General features: G+C 42.7%; 1 protein-coding gene across 1 annotated transcript in view; it reads right to left on the reverse strand.

The window, feature by feature from the left end:
* The window catches only part of bach2b (BTB and CNC homology 1, basic leucine zipper transcription factor 2b), a 60171-nt gene that overhangs the window by 20579 nt on the left and 21177 nt on the right, over positions 1-18415 (reverse strand). Inside the window, exon 2 of the mRNA XM_052052138.1 lies at positions 1688-1942. Coding sequence (XP_051908098.1) covers positions 1688-1930 — 243 coding nt within the window. The 5' untranslated portion in view covers positions 1931-1942. The remainder of the gene's footprint in view (positions 1-1687; positions 1943-18415) is intronic.

Consider the following 18415-nt stretch of genomic DNA (forward strand, 5'->3'; position numbering starts at 1 on the left):
CCAACACTCAGGAGAACCTCCTGAAAGAAATGTGGGGGAAGAGAGTCGCAGGGGGAGCCAGATGACTTCGTCTGGCGAACTACATCCTCCAAAGACGTCAGGGACACCGTTTCAAAAGAATTTAGCGCAGCTGAACATGGAACATGGACAGAGGGGTCAGATGCGGTATTTGAGAGACCTTATCAATGAAAAACTGTAGGAATCTGTTGCACATCTCGGGTGAAGAATCCGAGGAAGTAGGCAGAGGGGGTTTGAGTACAGAATATATCGTTTTAAATAGTTATGTATATGTTATGTTATTATGACTTCAAGATGGTGCTGCGAAAGTGGCTGCCTTTACAGTAGCTCCTATACTTTTTGTTCTTTCTTCCTTTCATAACTTTGCTGCTGTAAATTGGGAATTTCTCTATTGTGAGACAAATAAAGGTTTTCCTCTTCTTATTCTACTCTGCCACTAGACAGGTAAAACAGGTTACTATTCCATACCACTGTCGTCGATAAAATCCCACCTGATACACCCCCCCCCCCCCACCCCTCGGTAACCCACACAGTGGATTAAATCAGATAGTGTCTCGTAATCCGCTCACAGTGCAGTTTAGTACAAACCAGACTTTGGGAGGACATGAACTCACCTCTATATTTTTTTTTACAAGTCTGCTTCTGACCAAGCAAATATCATGTCGCTGCATGTCACTTTATGAAGTAGATACATGGAAAGAACATTCATCTCTTCAAATTAATATCGAGGCAACTTTAGCAAATAGATTAAACAAACCAAATGTGTTAGATTGTTGAGGAATGGACAAAGGAAATGATACAACAAAAGCAACTCAAATGAACAAACTAATCAGAAAAGAACTTCCAACACTCCATCTAACACCCAGAACACAAACACAAACAATGCACGTCGTAAAATCCCCATGGTGATTACAATTAATGGATGTGGGTCACCGGGGGACCTCTGGAGCCAAGCCAGGTGGTGGGGCTCCATGGCAAGCACCTAGTGCAACCAAGGGGCCCCGCCGGGCATAGCCCAAAATAACGTTGGTCGCCCTTCCCATGGGCTCACTACATGTGGGAGGGGCCAAGGGGGTCTGGTGCAAAGAGAGCCGGGTGGTGGCAGAAGGCGGGATCTTGGTGCTCTGATCCCGGGCTCCAGAAGCTGGCTCGAAAAATGTGGAATGTCACCTCTCTGAAAGGTAAGGAGCCCTTGATGGTGCGCGAATTTGAGAAGCTCCAACTACATCTGGTTGGATTTGCCTCCACAAACAGCTTGGGTTCTGGTACCAGGCCTCTTGCGATAGAAACTCTTCCACTGAGGTGTTGGCGAGCAGATTTGGAGTTACTTATTACCCTGCGCTCAAAGTCACACCTTTGGAGCGCTCCATTAACTTGCCAAGCATGTTTTTGGAATGTGGGAGGAAACCAAAGTACCCCGGAGAAAACCCACGCAGGAGAACATGCCGCAGCCAGAATCAAACCCTGCCCCTCCGCACTGCAAGGCCGACGCGCTAACCAGTCGACCATCGGACCATATCGAGTGCCTTATTCATAATGGACCATGCATTGCAGATCTGTAAGTGGTGTAATTGGAAATCACAGCATTTGAAGTTCAATAATATTCTTAGTTACATTTAAGCGCAGTTGGCATCATTAAAGTTGAAATAATGTGTTTTATTGGACATACCTCTTCAGGAAGGCTGACCGTGAAGCCATTCTCTGCCTGGCCCACCAACACCTGGAGGAAATACTCGCTGCAGGCCGCCAGGACGGCCCGATGCCCACGAAATTCCTTGCCCTCCACTCGGACAGTCACATCGCACAGGATATCCTGCTTCCGCTGGTCATTAAGGCAGAGGAGGATATTGGTACAATGAACTGTTGACTCATACACATACATGGGGGCTTCAGGCTTCTCATCCACGGACATTCCGCTCACAATCTGAAAACAGAAAAGAGATGACGCTGAGAACCAAGCCCACCGACTGTCAAGATCTCGATATCTTACTGAATAATACAACAATGGATGAAAAACGTTGAGAGAGAATTATCCACGGCAGAGGGTGCATCAGAATCAGTCACTCCGTCTGCCTCCTTTTCTTGATTCTGTGTTTAGCAGGTCAGGATCAGACCCTCTGTGTGATGTCACTCAGTACAGAGAGACAAATGACAACCCTTTTCCTCAAACAAGCACTTTCAAAACAAATTATTTTGTGGAAAATAAAATAATATCCATCCGCATACGGTCATTCAAGTCAATCAGTTCTCAAAATAAGGAATTTAAACTCTTTCGGGGACAGCGGTTACTACAGTGGACAGCTTCTCATGTTAGCAGGTTGCAGGGTGCGTGAAAGGGTTAAAAGCAAATACAGATACATTTATTATCTCCTGTACAAAAATCAAAGCAATTTTTTTTTTTGAAACGCACCCAAACACAAACAGCAAAACAGAGAATCTCAGGCTACGACTGCTCTGCTAAACATGCTGCAGCTCTAAATTCAGTAATTAACTCATTCACTCCCAAAGACGTTTTTAAACGTCTTTTCAGACTTGGTCTAGAATTGGCTGGTACGGAATGAGTTTTAAAGCCACCATCATCTCGAATCCTTGGTGGCGAATAAGGTACACTTCTTACAACGTATTGTTCTCACAAAGGGATTACAAGTCATAATTGCGGAGGGAAAGCTGGGAGAAGTCATGCTCATTTCTGAGATAACCAAATAACATTGTGAAAGGCCGCAATTCAAAGTGCTTGGGTGACTTGGTACACTTCAGAGAGGTCTCGTCGGAAATGCGAGTGAATTGCCGGCAAGTTAATAGGTGTCTGGAGAAAATAAATAAGGCAAAATAATGCTAATAGAGACGATAAGCATTTCAGAAATGGATGGACATAGTGTCATGAATGCTTACAATATTAATATTACAAATGTGATTTAATTTCACAATACAGTCCGGAGCCTTGATTTTGACTTTTGAGGACCTGCACAATAAACCTCAAATTTAAATTGCAGTAGAGCCTCTTTTTTAGACTGATACTTATATTTGGCCACAAATATGTAGTCTTTTTTTGGTTCTGTTTACATTTGATAATTTCATATACGAGCACTACTGGATGCATTTCTCAGGTGAGCAGTCACATCCATCCATCCATTTTACCATCCGCTTTATCCTCACAAGGGTCGCGGGGGGTGCTGGAGCCTATCCCAGCTGTCTCCGGGCAGTAGGCGGGGGACACCCTGTGTGCCAGCCAATCGCAGGGCACACAAAGACGAACAACTATCCGCGCTCACACTCACATCTAGGGACAATTTTTGAATGTTCAATCCGCCTGCCATGCATGTTTTTGGAATGTGGGAGTAAACTTTAGTACCCAGTGAAAACCCACGCAGGCCTGGGGAAAACATGCAAGCCGGAGTTAGAATTGAACCCAGCACCTCTGCACTGTGAGGTCGACGCGCTAACCACTAGACCAATGGACCGCCCTGAGCATTCACAGTGGATTGTATTTTTTTTAATAATTCCAAATGTATCATCATATATCATTAGCATGATATAAAATGGGCCATATCAAAATATAAGATTTTTTTCCCCCCATATCGCCGAGCACAAGCGGTGACGATGTCGTACAGGATACTCTATACCAAGTATCTTCAAATACAGCTAAACTCTGTTTTATGGTAGCACTTCATGTGTGTGAATCATGTGACCAGAACCGATCTCATGCTGTCCGCACACAAGTTACGCAAGTGTACAGCGACTATTAGTTTTAAACCTTTCATGCACCCTGGAACATGATAACATGATAAGCTGTCCACTGTAGTAACCGCTGTCCCTTGAAAAGGTTCATTTTTGTCATGGAAAACAAAACATCATATTTGCAAAACTACAAATAAATGTTTCGAAAAGTAAATGGAAATGTACTATTTCGTTATTGCTCAATGGGTTTAGCTACGCTCATCAAAAGCTTGGTTTTGCCCATGAGAAATTGGTTGCAATTGGACTTCTTCAAATTTTAATTGCAGATCCATGCCCTATGTTTTTGTTTGGGTTTCCAAACAAGTTACTTGGATGATATGTATGGTACAGTTTTTACGCCAGATGCCCTTCCTGATGCAACCCGCCCACGACAGTGGAAGGGAAACCATTCACAGTGGTCTTGCCGTGGGATGCTACTGTCGGCGCTGACCGGGATTTGATCCCCGGCCCCATGCGTCCGAAGTCACTGAGCCATCCAGCCGCCCGAAGAACTGTGCTCTATCCAGTTGTAATAAAACTGCAGCATCTCGATTGGAGGTCGCAACAGGCTTCGCTAACATTAGCATGTTTGCGTATTTCCTTCCATTTCTAGATTTGCATTCACAAATGTTAACTGCTATCCCAAATGTTACTCCCCCAAAGAAGGACTATCAAGTCAGGCTAGATGATTTATCAAAATGTGTGCTGCCCTACACCAACAGATATTACTCAAAGGTGAGGTGATTAGCATACCTACAACGGATGGGTCACTACGTCCATGACCCATCCGTTCTAGGTAGATTCTGGACTCATCATTGAACATAAACATAACATATTAAAGTTGCAGTGCATGCAACCTGCATGCTGTCCCATAAATGCATTTTCCTAACAAAAGTGGCACCATTCAAAAGGGAAATAATCAGGCTTTCCAACAGTTAAACATTTAGCCAAGAAGCATTGTTCAAATAAAGAAAACTACCAAACACAGGTTCCCTTATGTTTTGTGCTGTCCATTATTGGTTCTAATTAATTATTGATAAGGTTTGAGTATCTCGCTCCCACCAAAAATAATCATTTAAAAAATGACTTTGATGTACTATCAATATGATTAATATGGCCTATATACAGGTAGGTATTTTAAAAAAATAACTCTGAAAACTGGATAGGTTTAATAAAAAAAATAGTTGTCACCATGCTTGACATACCAGTAACTGAAATATAATCAGTGCAAACGTTTCTGATAGCATAGAACCATCTTCAAATCAATACAATACAATACAATACAATACATGCTGATTTCTATAGCGCTTTCACAACAGCGGCAGCCAAAACAAAATGTACGACTCAGAGACATTGCCACAAATTCCTTCAAGAGTCAATTCAAATCAGGAAAAAGCTAGCTGCAAGCACACACGTGCATTACCTCAAAAAGGTGTCTGCACAGATCCAGTCATCTTAATCGTCCCCTGTTTGCTGTGACAACTTTCAATGCCTCCCACTACTTGTTACCAACACCAGCCGAACCTATCAGTGTCTGAGGGTGGGGGAGTATGACTGAACAAGCAGTGTGTGAGTGTGTGTGCGTGCGTGTGTGTGTGCGCGCGTGTTTATGTGTGTGCATGTTTGTGTGTGTCCATGTGTTCATATGACGACATTCAAGATTATTTTAGGCCTTGCCTGCTTAAATGCAGCTTGCATGAATCATGACTTCCCACATAGTAGGTCAGTGAGTGAGTCTTATATGGTAACACGCCGCACATGTGATAGAAACACGTTGTTATCTATAGACTGGACTCACTGTTTCAAATGTCTCTTAAGCATTACTTCATGGCTTGGTTGTTGAGGGTTTATTATCAGAAAAATAAGTCAATAAAGCTATTATTATTATATTAACCCTTTCAGGGACAGCGGTTACTACAGGGGAGAGCTCATCATGTTATCAGGTTATCGTTATCGGTGCATGAAAGGGTTAAAGCAGGGGTGTCAACTCATTTTAGTCGCGGGCCAATTTGGAGTTACGTCTTCCATTGGAGGGCCATTATGACAATGAAGCCACAGAACTATTGCTTGTACACAGCAAATTAATAGATTATTAGTTTTGAAATCAGTCAAGTCAATTATAATAGTTTGTTCAAATATTGTTCACGTGAGTATAAACTGGGTAACAAAATTGTTGCAAAACCTCAACGTCTTTTTTATACATGACAATTTCAAAATTCGGTACATATTTTAGCAAATTGACAGACACAATTTAATTTCGCGGGCCACATAAAATGACCTAGCGGGCCGGATCTGGCCCCGGGGCCTTGATTTTGACACCAGTGGGTTTAATATTTTGGATATAAAATGATCTTGAATAATTATGCATATAAATAAATAAATAAAAATCACGAGAGGACATTTTGATTTTGGATTCCCGCCTCCCCCTCCCTTCAGCATGCTGATATGAGTCAACATGGTCTGGTTTTGCTTTCACATGACACAGCTTGAGCCTAAAATCATATCGGTCCCCAGAAAGGACAAACATATTTGGTATTCTAGACCTCAATACTCAAGCGCAAAAAAGTGATCTCACTTGGGGGGGGGGGGATTGTCCTTTGAAAACCAAGATAACAGTAATTACTTGGGGTTATTGAGGCAATCCTTGGACATGACAAAGGAATGCAAAATAAAAGTGGAGAAGACGGTGTGAAATTGAGAAAAACATGTCAACCACAGTCAGAAAAAAAGGGCAGATGGAAACTGTCATGTAAATACTTGACGCAGAGGCATTGCCCACAGGGCTGCCCATCTTCAAAGCCCTCCTCAAAACTCACTTGTATTCTTTGGCATTCGATTCAGCATGACTTAGATTTGTTCCTGGTTTTACTGTTTGGTGCTTTCTACCGCCTTTATTACCGATTTGTCTTACTGTTTATTGTGCATGTTAAATTGCTCCATGTACAGCACTTTGTATGCAGCGATGGCTGTTTGAAAGTGCTCTATAAATACCGTTGACTTGACTTGACAGGCATCGCCCACGTAAACCGCTAAATGTAGACAATCTGTGTGAGTGCATATGTGGGAATATGTACCAGCAGACCAGTCCTTCCCAAATTTGAAATATTTTACGGAAGTGATGCAGATTTCCCCACCGTGAGACAAATAAAGCTTTTCGAATGTAAAATAATGCAATGTAATAGAATGTCATGTAATCTAATGAGCACAAAAAGTGTATTTTTCTCAAATATTGATCACAAAATTTATGATAGTGACCACTTTTTACTTGCGAATCATCAAGCTCTCAAGATGCTCATTTGACAGGTGGTGTGGTCCGGGGTTGTGAGGCTAGATCAGAGGTGGGCAAACTACGACCCGCGTGCCGAATCCGTCCCGTTGGTCTTTTTAATCCGGCCCGCCGAAGGTTGGTCCACAATTAAGGTTCGATGTGAATGATTGCATTCATTTCAATTGGACTTGTAATGACAGGCATTTCATTGTCAGGCGGCGCATTGACTTGAAGTTGCAGAACAACAGGGGGGTGGGGGGGGGGGGTATTTTCGACCACCTAGTACCTCTGTATCGCTCTACTTCTCCTGGTCTGATCACAACCCATCTGCAGCAATGCACAGGCTAAAATAGGTCATGAACAACACTGTTGTCATTTTCTAAAAAGTATATTAATACAGTACTTTCATACTTTTGTTCTGTTGATGTTTGATATGGACTGTCAACAAAAGCTGTTTTTTTATGTACCGTTTTTTCTGTCCAATTTTAACGTCAAGTCAAGTCAACAGTATTTATAGAGCACTTTCAAACAGCCATCGCTGCATACAAAGTGCTGTACATGGAGCGATTTAACATACACAATAAACAGTAAGACGAAATGGTAATAAAGGCGGTAGAAGGCACCAAGCAGTAAAATCATACTGAGTCAAATGCCAAAGAATACAAGTGGGTTTTGAGGAGGGCTTTAAAGATGGGCAGCGAGGAGGCTTGCCGAATGTTCAGTGGGAGGTCATTCCAGAGAGAGGCACCAGCAACAGAAAAGGCTCGATCGATTAAAAGTCAATGCGGCCCCCGAGCCAAAAAGTTTGCCCACCCCTGGGCTAGATGGAGAAATTCTCGGCTTTGGAGAAGGCTTACCAGAGAGAAATGAACGTTCCATTCATGGGCAACAACTCTGGTGGACGTTTTTGCATACAGCATGCCAACACGATTTGAGAGAAATAGTCTTTTTGTGTACATAGACAAAGTCCTAGATCAGTGGTCCTCAACTAGAAAGGCTGTACGTCCACTTTTTTTTTATAAGACCAAGGTCATGGCTATATGCCAATTTAGTATGGTCACGCCAAGCTTATAAAAATCAACACTCCTCACACCCAACCAATAATGGGGTGCATGAAAATAACAATTATTCACTTTGCCAGTACACAGCAAATAATGAGAGGTATTGTGTTGAGCCAGAGGAACTCTTTTATTTTTATTTAGTTGTGCTTGCTTAATAATAGAAATAGCTCTTTTAGGGAAATAAGACATTTTTACTTTAACTTTGTTAAACAGTAGTTGTCTTTTTTCCCTTAATTTAACAAAAGCAAAACAAAATACTCATTATACCAAAATAAATACAAAACATGAAAACAAAAATATCCTTTTCATTTGTACAATTCCCCCCCTGAAATCACTGCCCCGTTCAGCCATGAGCATGAGCCAGTTCGTCAAAAATTATACACACACAGTCGCGCTGCTGCGTCTTCTGCAATACATCTGTTCGTGCACGCAAATAATAAAACGGATAATTTTAACAAGCGGTCGCGGTAATGCGCAGATTATTCATTCATTCATCATCTTCCGATCCGGTTGATCCTCACTAGGGTCGCGGGGGGTGCTGGAGCCTATCCCAGCTGTCTTCGGGCAGTAGGCAGGGCACACAAAGACGAACAACCATCCACGCTCACACTCACAGCTAGGTACAATTTAGAGTGTTCAATCAGCCTGCCACGCATGTTTTTGGAATGTGGGAGGAAACCGGAGCACCCGGAGAAAACCCACGCAGGCCCGGGGAGAACATGCAAACTCCACACAGGGAGGCCGGAGCTGGAATCGAACCCGGTACCTCTGCACTGTGAAGCCGACGTGCTAACCACTGGACTACCGGGGCGCCTGCGCAGATTATAGTCCAAAAATATAAAATGTATAACTTAAAAATCACTTTATTTACTTTATAATTTATTATTTTATACAATTTGCCGAGGGTCCGGACAGAGGAGGTCTGCGGTCCGGTCGTGGATCGCGGTCCGCCAGTTGAGGAAGACGGTCCTAGATCTTTGTGTTTAAGCTCATCAAAATTGGGAGCTAATGTTGCCGGTTTACTTTTGTATAGTGCAGTGGTCCTCAACTAGAAATGCTGTCGGCCCACTTTTTTTTTTTTAATAAGACCAAGGTCCGGTCCCATGCACGGTGGTCATGGGGAGCAGGGCTATATGCCAATTTAGTCTGGTCAAGCCAAGCTTATACAAATCAACACTCCTCACAACCAACCAAGAATGGGGTGCATGAAAATAACAATTATTCACTTTGCCAGTACACAGCAAATAATGAGAGGTGTTGTGTTGAGGCAGAGGAACTCTTTTATTTTGTTAAGTTGTGCCTGCTTAATAATAGAAATAGCCCTTTTAGGGAAATAAGACATTTTTTACTTTAACTTTGTTAAACAGTAGTTGTCTTTTTCCCATTAATTTAACAAAAGCAAAACAAAATACTAATTTTACCAAAATAAATACTAAAAATGAAAACAAAATTATTATTTTCATTTGTACAATTCCCCTTTTCACATCCCCCATGAAATCATTGAAAAATATATCAGAAGAGGAGTTAAGAACCATTTTAAATACTGACACAAGGGAGCACAGGAATGTGCAGTGCTGTTCTTCCACTAAAGGTGAATGCAATGTCTGAGGCATGCAAATATTATTTGAGGACGCCATTGGGTTGTTCATTTAACATGTTGCGCTGTTCTGCCGTTAAACAGCTGCAAAGATCCCCGGGTAGACGGGAGCAAAACTGCACACAATCAAAACCTGCCGCGATTTGTCTTGTCTGTGTGTGGCTCTCCTGTGCTGAAGCTATGAGCACACTGTGGCGTCGCGCATGCGTCTATTTCCTGACACAATCATCCATTTTGAATGCGTGACGCTGATGTATGGGCACACCTTAAGTTCAGAGGAGCCAATCAGCGCGTCGTTATCGCCGACATGCCCCCGTCTCTAGTTCGTCAAACACTGTACACACACAGAGTCGCGCTGCCGCGTCCTCTGCAATACATCTGTTCGTGCACGCAAATAATACAACGGATAATTTTAACAAGCGATCGCGGTAATGCGCAGATTATAGACCAAAAATAGATATTGTATAACGGAAAAATCACTTTATAATTTATTATTTTATACAATTTGCCGAGGGTCCGGACAGAGGAGGTCGGCGGTCCGGACAGAGGAGGTCGGCGGTCCGGTCGTGGATCGCGGTCCGCCAGTTGAGGAAGGGGGTATAGTGTATGATGAATGCAAGCGTAAATCAGCCCGGGGGAATATTTCAGGGAAAAATCACAGAGTCGAGTTGCTGCTATTTGCGGATGAGACGCACATTGACTGAAATAACATGTTAGATGGTAGGCCGTGGGTGAATGTTGGCTTTTCGCATGCTATCCAGTTTATGCTAGCTATGACAGTTTACAGCACATCTCTACTTGAGTATTCTCACCATTTCAAATCATGAGGTGCTGTACAACTCAGACAAACTAGATGCTGGTTTTGAGAAGGCCACTCTTAAACTCCTCACAAGGCGAGGTAACTATTGTTTATCATGCCACAGTTTCCTGGCTAAAGTGTGCTTTAGCTATGGTCACGACGAATTACTCACTGAAATTGGCTGACAGACAGCGGAAAAATTTCCATTGATTTTGTGTGTGTGTGTTCGGCACAGCAAACCATTCCATAGGAAGCTTTTTTCAAATTATTTTTATTTTTTAGCTGCTTTATCGAAACAGATTTATTATGTCACAGATAGGCCAGATGAAAAATCGAAATAAAATGGTTCATCTTAAAGAGCATGGTGGTTTTACATCTGATCCGTCATTACTTTAGCACTGTAGGCTTTCCTTATTCAAGGAATAATCAACAGTAAAGTATGATGTTTGAGGCTGGATAATTGGATTTGGTGGGGAGGGGGGGTTCTTGGGGCAATACAATACAACTTTATTTTCATAGTGCATTTCACAACAGCTGTAGTGGGAACAAGGACACCCACGAGTCTTCTGGGGATAATTAATTCAGATCATAGATGGAACCAAAATCCAAAATGGAACCCTCTGGAACACCGTACGACAGAGAGGCAGAGCGGGACTCAGAGCAACCTAGGTTAAAACACAAAAAGTCCCGTCAGCCAAATAGCATCTAAACCACTCTGGAGCGCGATCATTAATGCCGACATGGTGCTGCAAACATGTCGGTAGAAAGTTGTGATCCACCGTATCGAATGCAGCAGTTAGATCCAGCAAAACAAGAAACACGTAATCTCCTGGTGTCATTTGCCCGAAGGATATCATTAAAAACTTGTAACTGGGCTGACTGTGCGATGCACCATCTTGAAACCTGACTGGAAAACTTCCATGACATTATGTTTATCCAAGAAAGTTTTTAACTGCGTGTGCACCACCTTTTCCAGAATTTTAGAAATAAAATGGCAGGGTTGATCAAGGCCAAGTTTCTTAAGCAGAGGTTACACGACAGCATGTTGAAAATGTTGGGGGACGACACCAGAAGACATACTGTTGCAGATAATGGCCAAAACCAATTTACCACTATTTGGGAGAACCTCCTTAAAGAAGTCAGGAGAAATACAGTCATAAGGGGAACCCAATGGCTTAATGTGACAAACCACATACTCGGAAAATGACAAGGAAACCACTCCCAAGGTATCCAACACTGCGGAACAAGGAACGTGCACAGAGGGGTCAAATGCGGCGATCGAAACGAGAGCCCTAGCTGTAGCAAACTGGTCAATGAAAAGGAATAAAAATCTATTCCACATTTCAGGGGATGAGTCTGTGTAAATAGAGTGGCAGGGTTTACTGGAAGTCCAGAATTGTTTTGAGCAAAGTTCGTGGATTATGATGATTTGCCCAAATAAGACTTGACAAGTGCTCCCTTTTGGACTCTTTCGCTTTTCTTTGGTAGCAAAGCCAAAAGTCTCTTAGGATTCTTTTTTTCCACCTGCGTTCAGCTTTGCGGCATTCTTGTTTTGCTGACTCAGTTCTCTCATTCAACCATGACTCTGGTCTTACTTTAGAAAAAGTTCGTTAATGAACCAGATAGTGTACGGATCCTACCTACGCAGACTAAGACAAACTACGATATAAAAATATCGATTTTCAGCAAAACGAAGGACCGACAAAGAAATCGCTGAAAGACGCAAAACTCAAATCAGCCAGGCATGACATGAAAACCAAAATACGTACAACATAACCTATTGGATCAAAAGTTCAACTAGGAACATGAACAAGACGTCTCGATAAGGTCAATAATCCGACGAGGGAAGTAGCAATCAGAGGCCCTAAACAAGACACAGGTGCACCGCTGACGGGAAATGCCCTCAACTCCAGCGGGTGCTTAAAAAAAAACAACAACAACAACAAAATTATATAGCGCTTTCACAACAGCTGCAGCGGTAACAAAGCACTTTGAAAAACATTTAACATACAACAGAAAAAGACAACACGTAACATAAAACACAGACAGTCATGCAATCTTAACCATATTTCATAGATACGCTTTATTATTTGAAGCAGTTCTAGATGAAAGAGTAGAGAATCAAAGTGACCTTTGACCAGCGGATCAGAGACGTCATGCTGAAATTATGAACGTCTGCTACAAGGTAAGTTTGAAAGTGAACAAAAAGCTGTAGCGTCCATTGACGAAAAAAAGAGATTGGTTCAGTTCTCTCCCATTTAATCCGCTTCAATTCAACAACACGTCGGAGATTCGGCCTCGTTTTGGCAAGACGGTGGTGGAAAGACGCTACCTCCGTTCTTGGCTAACCTGCCGGCTGATCTCCTCTGAATAATCTCGCGCCACCTTACCTCTCTGAGCTCATACGCCCCTACACCCCTGCCCGGCGCCTCAGGTCTGTGGACCAGTCTTTGCTAGACGTACCAAGAACTAAACTGAGGCTCAGAGGGGATCGAGCCTTTTCTGTTGCTGGTCCATCTCTCTGGAATGACCTCCCACTGAACATTCGGCAAGCCTCCTCGCTGCCCATCTTTAAATCCCTCCTCAAAACTCACTTGTATTCTTTGGCGTTTGACTCAGCATGACTTAGATTTGCTATTGTTTTTACTGCTTGGTGCTTTCTACCGCCTTATTACTTATTAAATATTACTGATTCGTCTTACTGTTTATTGTATATGTTAAATCGCTCCATGTACAGCACTTTGTATGCAGCGATGGCTGTTTGAAAGTGCTCTATAAATACTGTTGACTTGACTTGACTTGACTTGACAATTCCAAGCGGCAACTCTCAGTTCCAACCACGCTCTCTTCGGCCTCAGCTCCGCAAAGCCATCCATCGAGCCGCACCAGCGCAGACTGTTCGACAGAGCCAACATCTCTGCTAAACAAAACGGGGCTGTGAAATATGCTGCCCATTACAGACACAATAAAACAAGCGCCTTGGGACTGTCCAGCGGCGACAAGTCAAATACCACCGACATTCCTCCCAATCAAAACTAGTGCTGGTACCCGCATGCTGCAGAGAAGTCGAAAACACCAAGAACAGATTCTTCTCCTTTGATGAATGTCGTGGCCAAAAATGCTGAAAACAGTCCAAATCGGGTCCACACGAAGTAACAAAGCTCTTGAAGAGCACTGCTGTCAACGAGGGCGCAATGATAATCAATCAGACTGATTTAGAGTGAGAGGTTAAAAATTCGACTGCTGCACATTGAGTGCTTTGAGAAGTTCCCTCAAAGCTGCGTGTGTGCGCAATTGTGCACTTTTATCACCCTCTCAGCACACGCACACACTATATTTCTATGTTCCTTCCTTCATTTCCACCCCACTTTAATTTACAAACAGGACACCTGTTTCTTCCCACTTCCACGACAGTTTCAGTAGCGCGGCCCAGGGCGCGCCTGACCTCACATTCATACATGACCTCACATTCACTCACACTCACCACAGACGAGAGGCTGCAGGCGACACGCGAACCGCTCCATTCAGGGAGTCCAAACGTGGACATAGTTTATGAACCTCTTGAATGAGGCTCTTTCGTGCGTTTCAATGGTCGGGTGACTCGGAATTTTGTGGTTTTATCAAATGACATGGTTTCCATTATTTATGAATGGACAATGATGGAACATAGTTATACGGATTGGCTTAATTAATTATGCTTAAAGTAACCTTTGTGCTAAAATAAGATTAACAAACTTAGGCCAACTGAATTTGTGTCACAAATCTCAATTTAGTTACATTTTCTATTTTGACATAAAGGTGATTTTAATTTTTTCATAGCATGGTACATGACGTAACTTGCTATGATTGCAAGTTTTGGACAGGTGTCATACTGGTTTGGTTGCCGTGTGAATGTCTGATGTTGTTCAGCGTGGTCCAAGGAATGCTCAGGGAAGTTTGTGAGAATGCTCAGCCGCATAAAAAAAATTTGAGAGAAGAATGGCTGCACTGAATCAAGAAAGAACAGAGCTGCTACCAGCATGTGGCATTGCTGCACTCCATTGATGCAATCAGTAGAAGTCTACAGACTCACAAAAACACTTGGGCAGGGATGGGAAACTTAAATGCTGGAAGGGTCACAATTTCTCATCAGTGTTCCTCCGGGGCCACATAGCACCATGAAAAAAAAAAAAAAAATTTATATTGACAAAATACATGCATATCTGTAAAATATGTGCTCATTATTTGTCATTTTTCATCTTACATTTCTCAATGCATGAATAAAAAAATTACAACTTTTATTTTCTTTTAAATGTTTAACAGTTTGTGTAGGATTTGTCTCCTTATTTACCTGCAGTGGGGGGAAGGGGGAGGGGGGTTATTATAGGGGGCTATTATAGCGTCATTATAGCCCACACGCTGTCCTTTGTCGTTTTTAACTTTACTCCTTGCACAGACCACCCTCTGATGTACGACTGTCGTGATTCTGTTTTTGCGTCTCCAGCAGGTGGCAGAGGAGGGCTTTCCCTTCACCATGCACACCTGCTGTGCATATCAATTAGCCATTATTATTCCTCATCTTGCGCGTGATTTTGTCTCCAAGTGTTGAATTCTCGAGACGCCCTCTCTTGTTGACGCCACATATTTTCTCGCCTTGTTTTTGCGTTCTTCATTGTAAGTATTTTTTTTTGTGATGCTTCATCTCGGTTTTGTATGCTTCGTGTTGTCCTTTCACGACAAGCTATTTCTGTTCATCATATCCATGCACTTTGCAAGTGTTGTTGGTTAGTTAGTTTTTTTTCCTGGTTATCGAAACTAGCGCCATTTGTTGTACTTTGTCAGTCTTGCGTTTTTGTATTAATAAATTATTTTTGTTCAATTCTATCTGAGTTCATGTTTTGGGAATCCAATTTGGTTCCTGTACCCTTCCGAACCGTAACGACAAGGTTTCATTTTTAATAGCAGGTCTCACACTCATTGTTTTCATTTTGTTGTTAGTTATTACATCATCCACTATGGCCTGCATACAATCTTTCACAGTTTCAAATACAGTAAATGGGCTTTTCTCCTTTGCCAAAAGCCGCAAAACATAAAGGGAAGAAGCTGTAGCTTTTTATTGAGCTGTGCATCACGGTGCAGCTCCAGTCAAAAGATGCAATCAAGCACTGCCCTTTTCCCTTTTCTCTTTTAAGATCCCGCTGGGAAGTTTGTCTGGAAAGTTGGGTGCTTCTCGACGCGGTGTCTCCAGACGTTGTAATCTTGTAGTGGCAAATCAAACACAGTGGTTTGGCATTTGAACTTGATGGTAAAATAAAGTGTATGGTCAGTCCGGACAGGATTTTCTTCAACAGTGTTCATTGTCCATTTTAGGCTTCACAGTCGAACTTGACATGTAATTTGCAGCTACTGTAAGCATCGCTAGCTACGTTTCAAAACAACGCTCTGCAACGTGGGGAGCGTTTGCATCCAGGGTGTACGTCGGAATTTCAATGACGTTAACATACTCAAAGACTTGTCAGGAACGGCGCGGTTGACCCCCCCCCCCCCCCCACCACCACCAAATATATAAAAACTTGAGCACCATTTCAAGTTACAAAGGCCCACCACACACCAAGCAATGTGGTTGAAAAGTGCACGCAAAGCCATGAATGTCACGTTCCGTGCCTGCCTGCAGGGGGCGGGCTTTCTCCCCGCCGACTGCACACCTGTTGTTCATTCGGGATGATTATGCTTCCTTTATTAGGAGACTCCGGCAGTTTACTCACTGCCGGAGAATTCCTTACCGTGCCATTGCTCTCTCTCGCTATTTCATCGTTCGATATTACTCGCTGCCTTTTTGCCTTACGGCCACTACTATTGTTATTCGCGTTGCATCCAAATTGTTATTGCTCTAGTTTACTGATCTCTGTACTTCCTCGCTCTTTGTTTTTTCGCGAGCGTTTTCGGTTGTTTTTCCTTATTTCCTGGTCCTTATTTGACCAGCGTTTTCTGTTACCGTTTTCCCTGTCGGGCTCTTTCTGTTCGTTATTAAAACCCTTTTTGTTTCATACAAGATCTTTTCGTGTCTGCTTTTTCCTGGGAACCACCTCGTTATTTTTGTTGTGCACGAGGCGATTTTTCATCGCCTCGGGCGCAACGTGACAATGAAAAATCTCACATCGGCAAACGTGCCGCAAAGGAAAACAATTGTGAGCCTGTATCAGCTTTCGGGGATCATCCTCATATTTTGCACTGTATTATTTTTTTTTGGAAAGCAAAATCATGGCATGATTTTCATGGAAGAATCGGGTGGCCGCAAAGAAATAAAAGGAGAGAATGTGGATATTTTGAGAGTCTGTTGGCAATGAGCATTTGGCACGGTTGTGATCAACATTTGTCTGTGATATACGAGACATCAATGATGCATGTTTCACTTTACAAGGAGTTTTACAATATCAAAATAACGTGCAACAAATTTGTGCTTCGAACTGACTATTTCCTGCCATGAAGTATGGTATAAGGAAGAACTGGGCCTTCTGCAAGAAAGTAATTCTCATACAAGACAAGCACCATCTCATATTTTGAGTTTTTGGTTGTTTTGTTCTGAATCTGCTGCAACTATGTAAAATAATAGTCTGTAAAACTACAATTTTACACATTTGAAACTTTTTTTGTAAACCATTTTCATCTTTAAAAAAAAAAAAAACTAAAATACATGAGTCGGGCGGCCCGGTGGGCGACTGGTTAGTGCGTTGGCCTCACATTACAGAGGTGGAGGGTTCGATTCCAGCTCCGGCCTTCCTGTGTGGAGTTTGCATGTTCTTCCCATGCCAGTGTCGGTTTTCTCCTGGTACTCCGGTTTCCTCCCATATTCCAAAAATGTGCATGGCATGTTAATGGAACACTCTAAATCACCAATTTCAAACGCAAGGCCGGCGGGCCAAATCTGGCCCACCGGGTCATTTTATGCGGCCCGCGAAAATAAATCATGTGTGTCAACTTGCTAAAACCTGCACCGAAATGACAAATTGTCATGTGTAATGAATAACATTGAGATTTTGCAATCATTTTGTTACTGTTTACACTCACTTAAACAATATTTGAACAAACTATTATAGTTGACTTGACTGTTTTCATAATTACTAATCTATTATTTATTGTGTAAACATAATAATTTTGTGGTTCGGCCCTCCGGGGGAAGGCGTAACTCCAAATTGGCCCACGACTAAAATTAGTTTGACACCCCTGCTCTAAATTGTCCCAGGGTGTGAGTGTGCACGTGGATGGTTGTTTGTCTATGTGTGCCCCGCGATTAGCTGTCAACCGGTTCAGGGTATCCGAAGACAGCTGGGATAAGCTCCAGAACGCCCCATGACCCTTGTGAGGATAAGCGAAATGGAAAAGGGAGGGATGGATGGACATGAGAAGTTGAACCCTTTCAGGGACAGCGGTTACTACAGTGGACAGTTTATCATGTTATCGGGTTACAGGGTGCATGAAAGGGTTAAATAAAAAGAAAATGAGCACGAATGTAGCTGCCAATCACGTTTGAGCACATGCTCATGACATGCTGTTATTTAAGAGGGCACTGTGCTAAAAAACACACTCAATACTCCATTGTTGTATGAGGTACAGCTTTCCTGCCTCATGTGAAGGTGCTATAAATATGTGGTCCAAAGGTGCTCTACTGTTTTTTTTCCCCCCAGCGCACATCTCCAGATTTGATGAGTTTGAGTTAGCTGTGCACCACAAGTCTGAATTAGAATTAGTAACATCTTACACTAGGGCTGTTCACACGGCAAGATTTGGTCCGGTGCTGCGCCGGGGCTGCCCCAGTAGAGCGTTCACACATGCAAATAAGCTCCGGCGTAGCCCCGGAAAAGAGCTTATACCGGACAATATTTGCTCCGGAGCAAATGCTCGTTTGCGAAGCAGCACCGATGTAAATTTGCACGTGTGAATGCAACTGGGTTAAATTTGCTCCAGAGCAAATGCTT

The sequence above is a fragment of the Hippocampus zosterae genome, chromosome 19 (assembly GCF_025434085.1).
Source record: "Hippocampus zosterae strain Florida chromosome 19, ASM2543408v3, whole genome shotgun sequence".
NCBI lineage: Eukaryota > Metazoa > Chordata > Actinopteri > Syngnathiformes > Syngnathidae > Hippocampus > Hippocampus zosterae.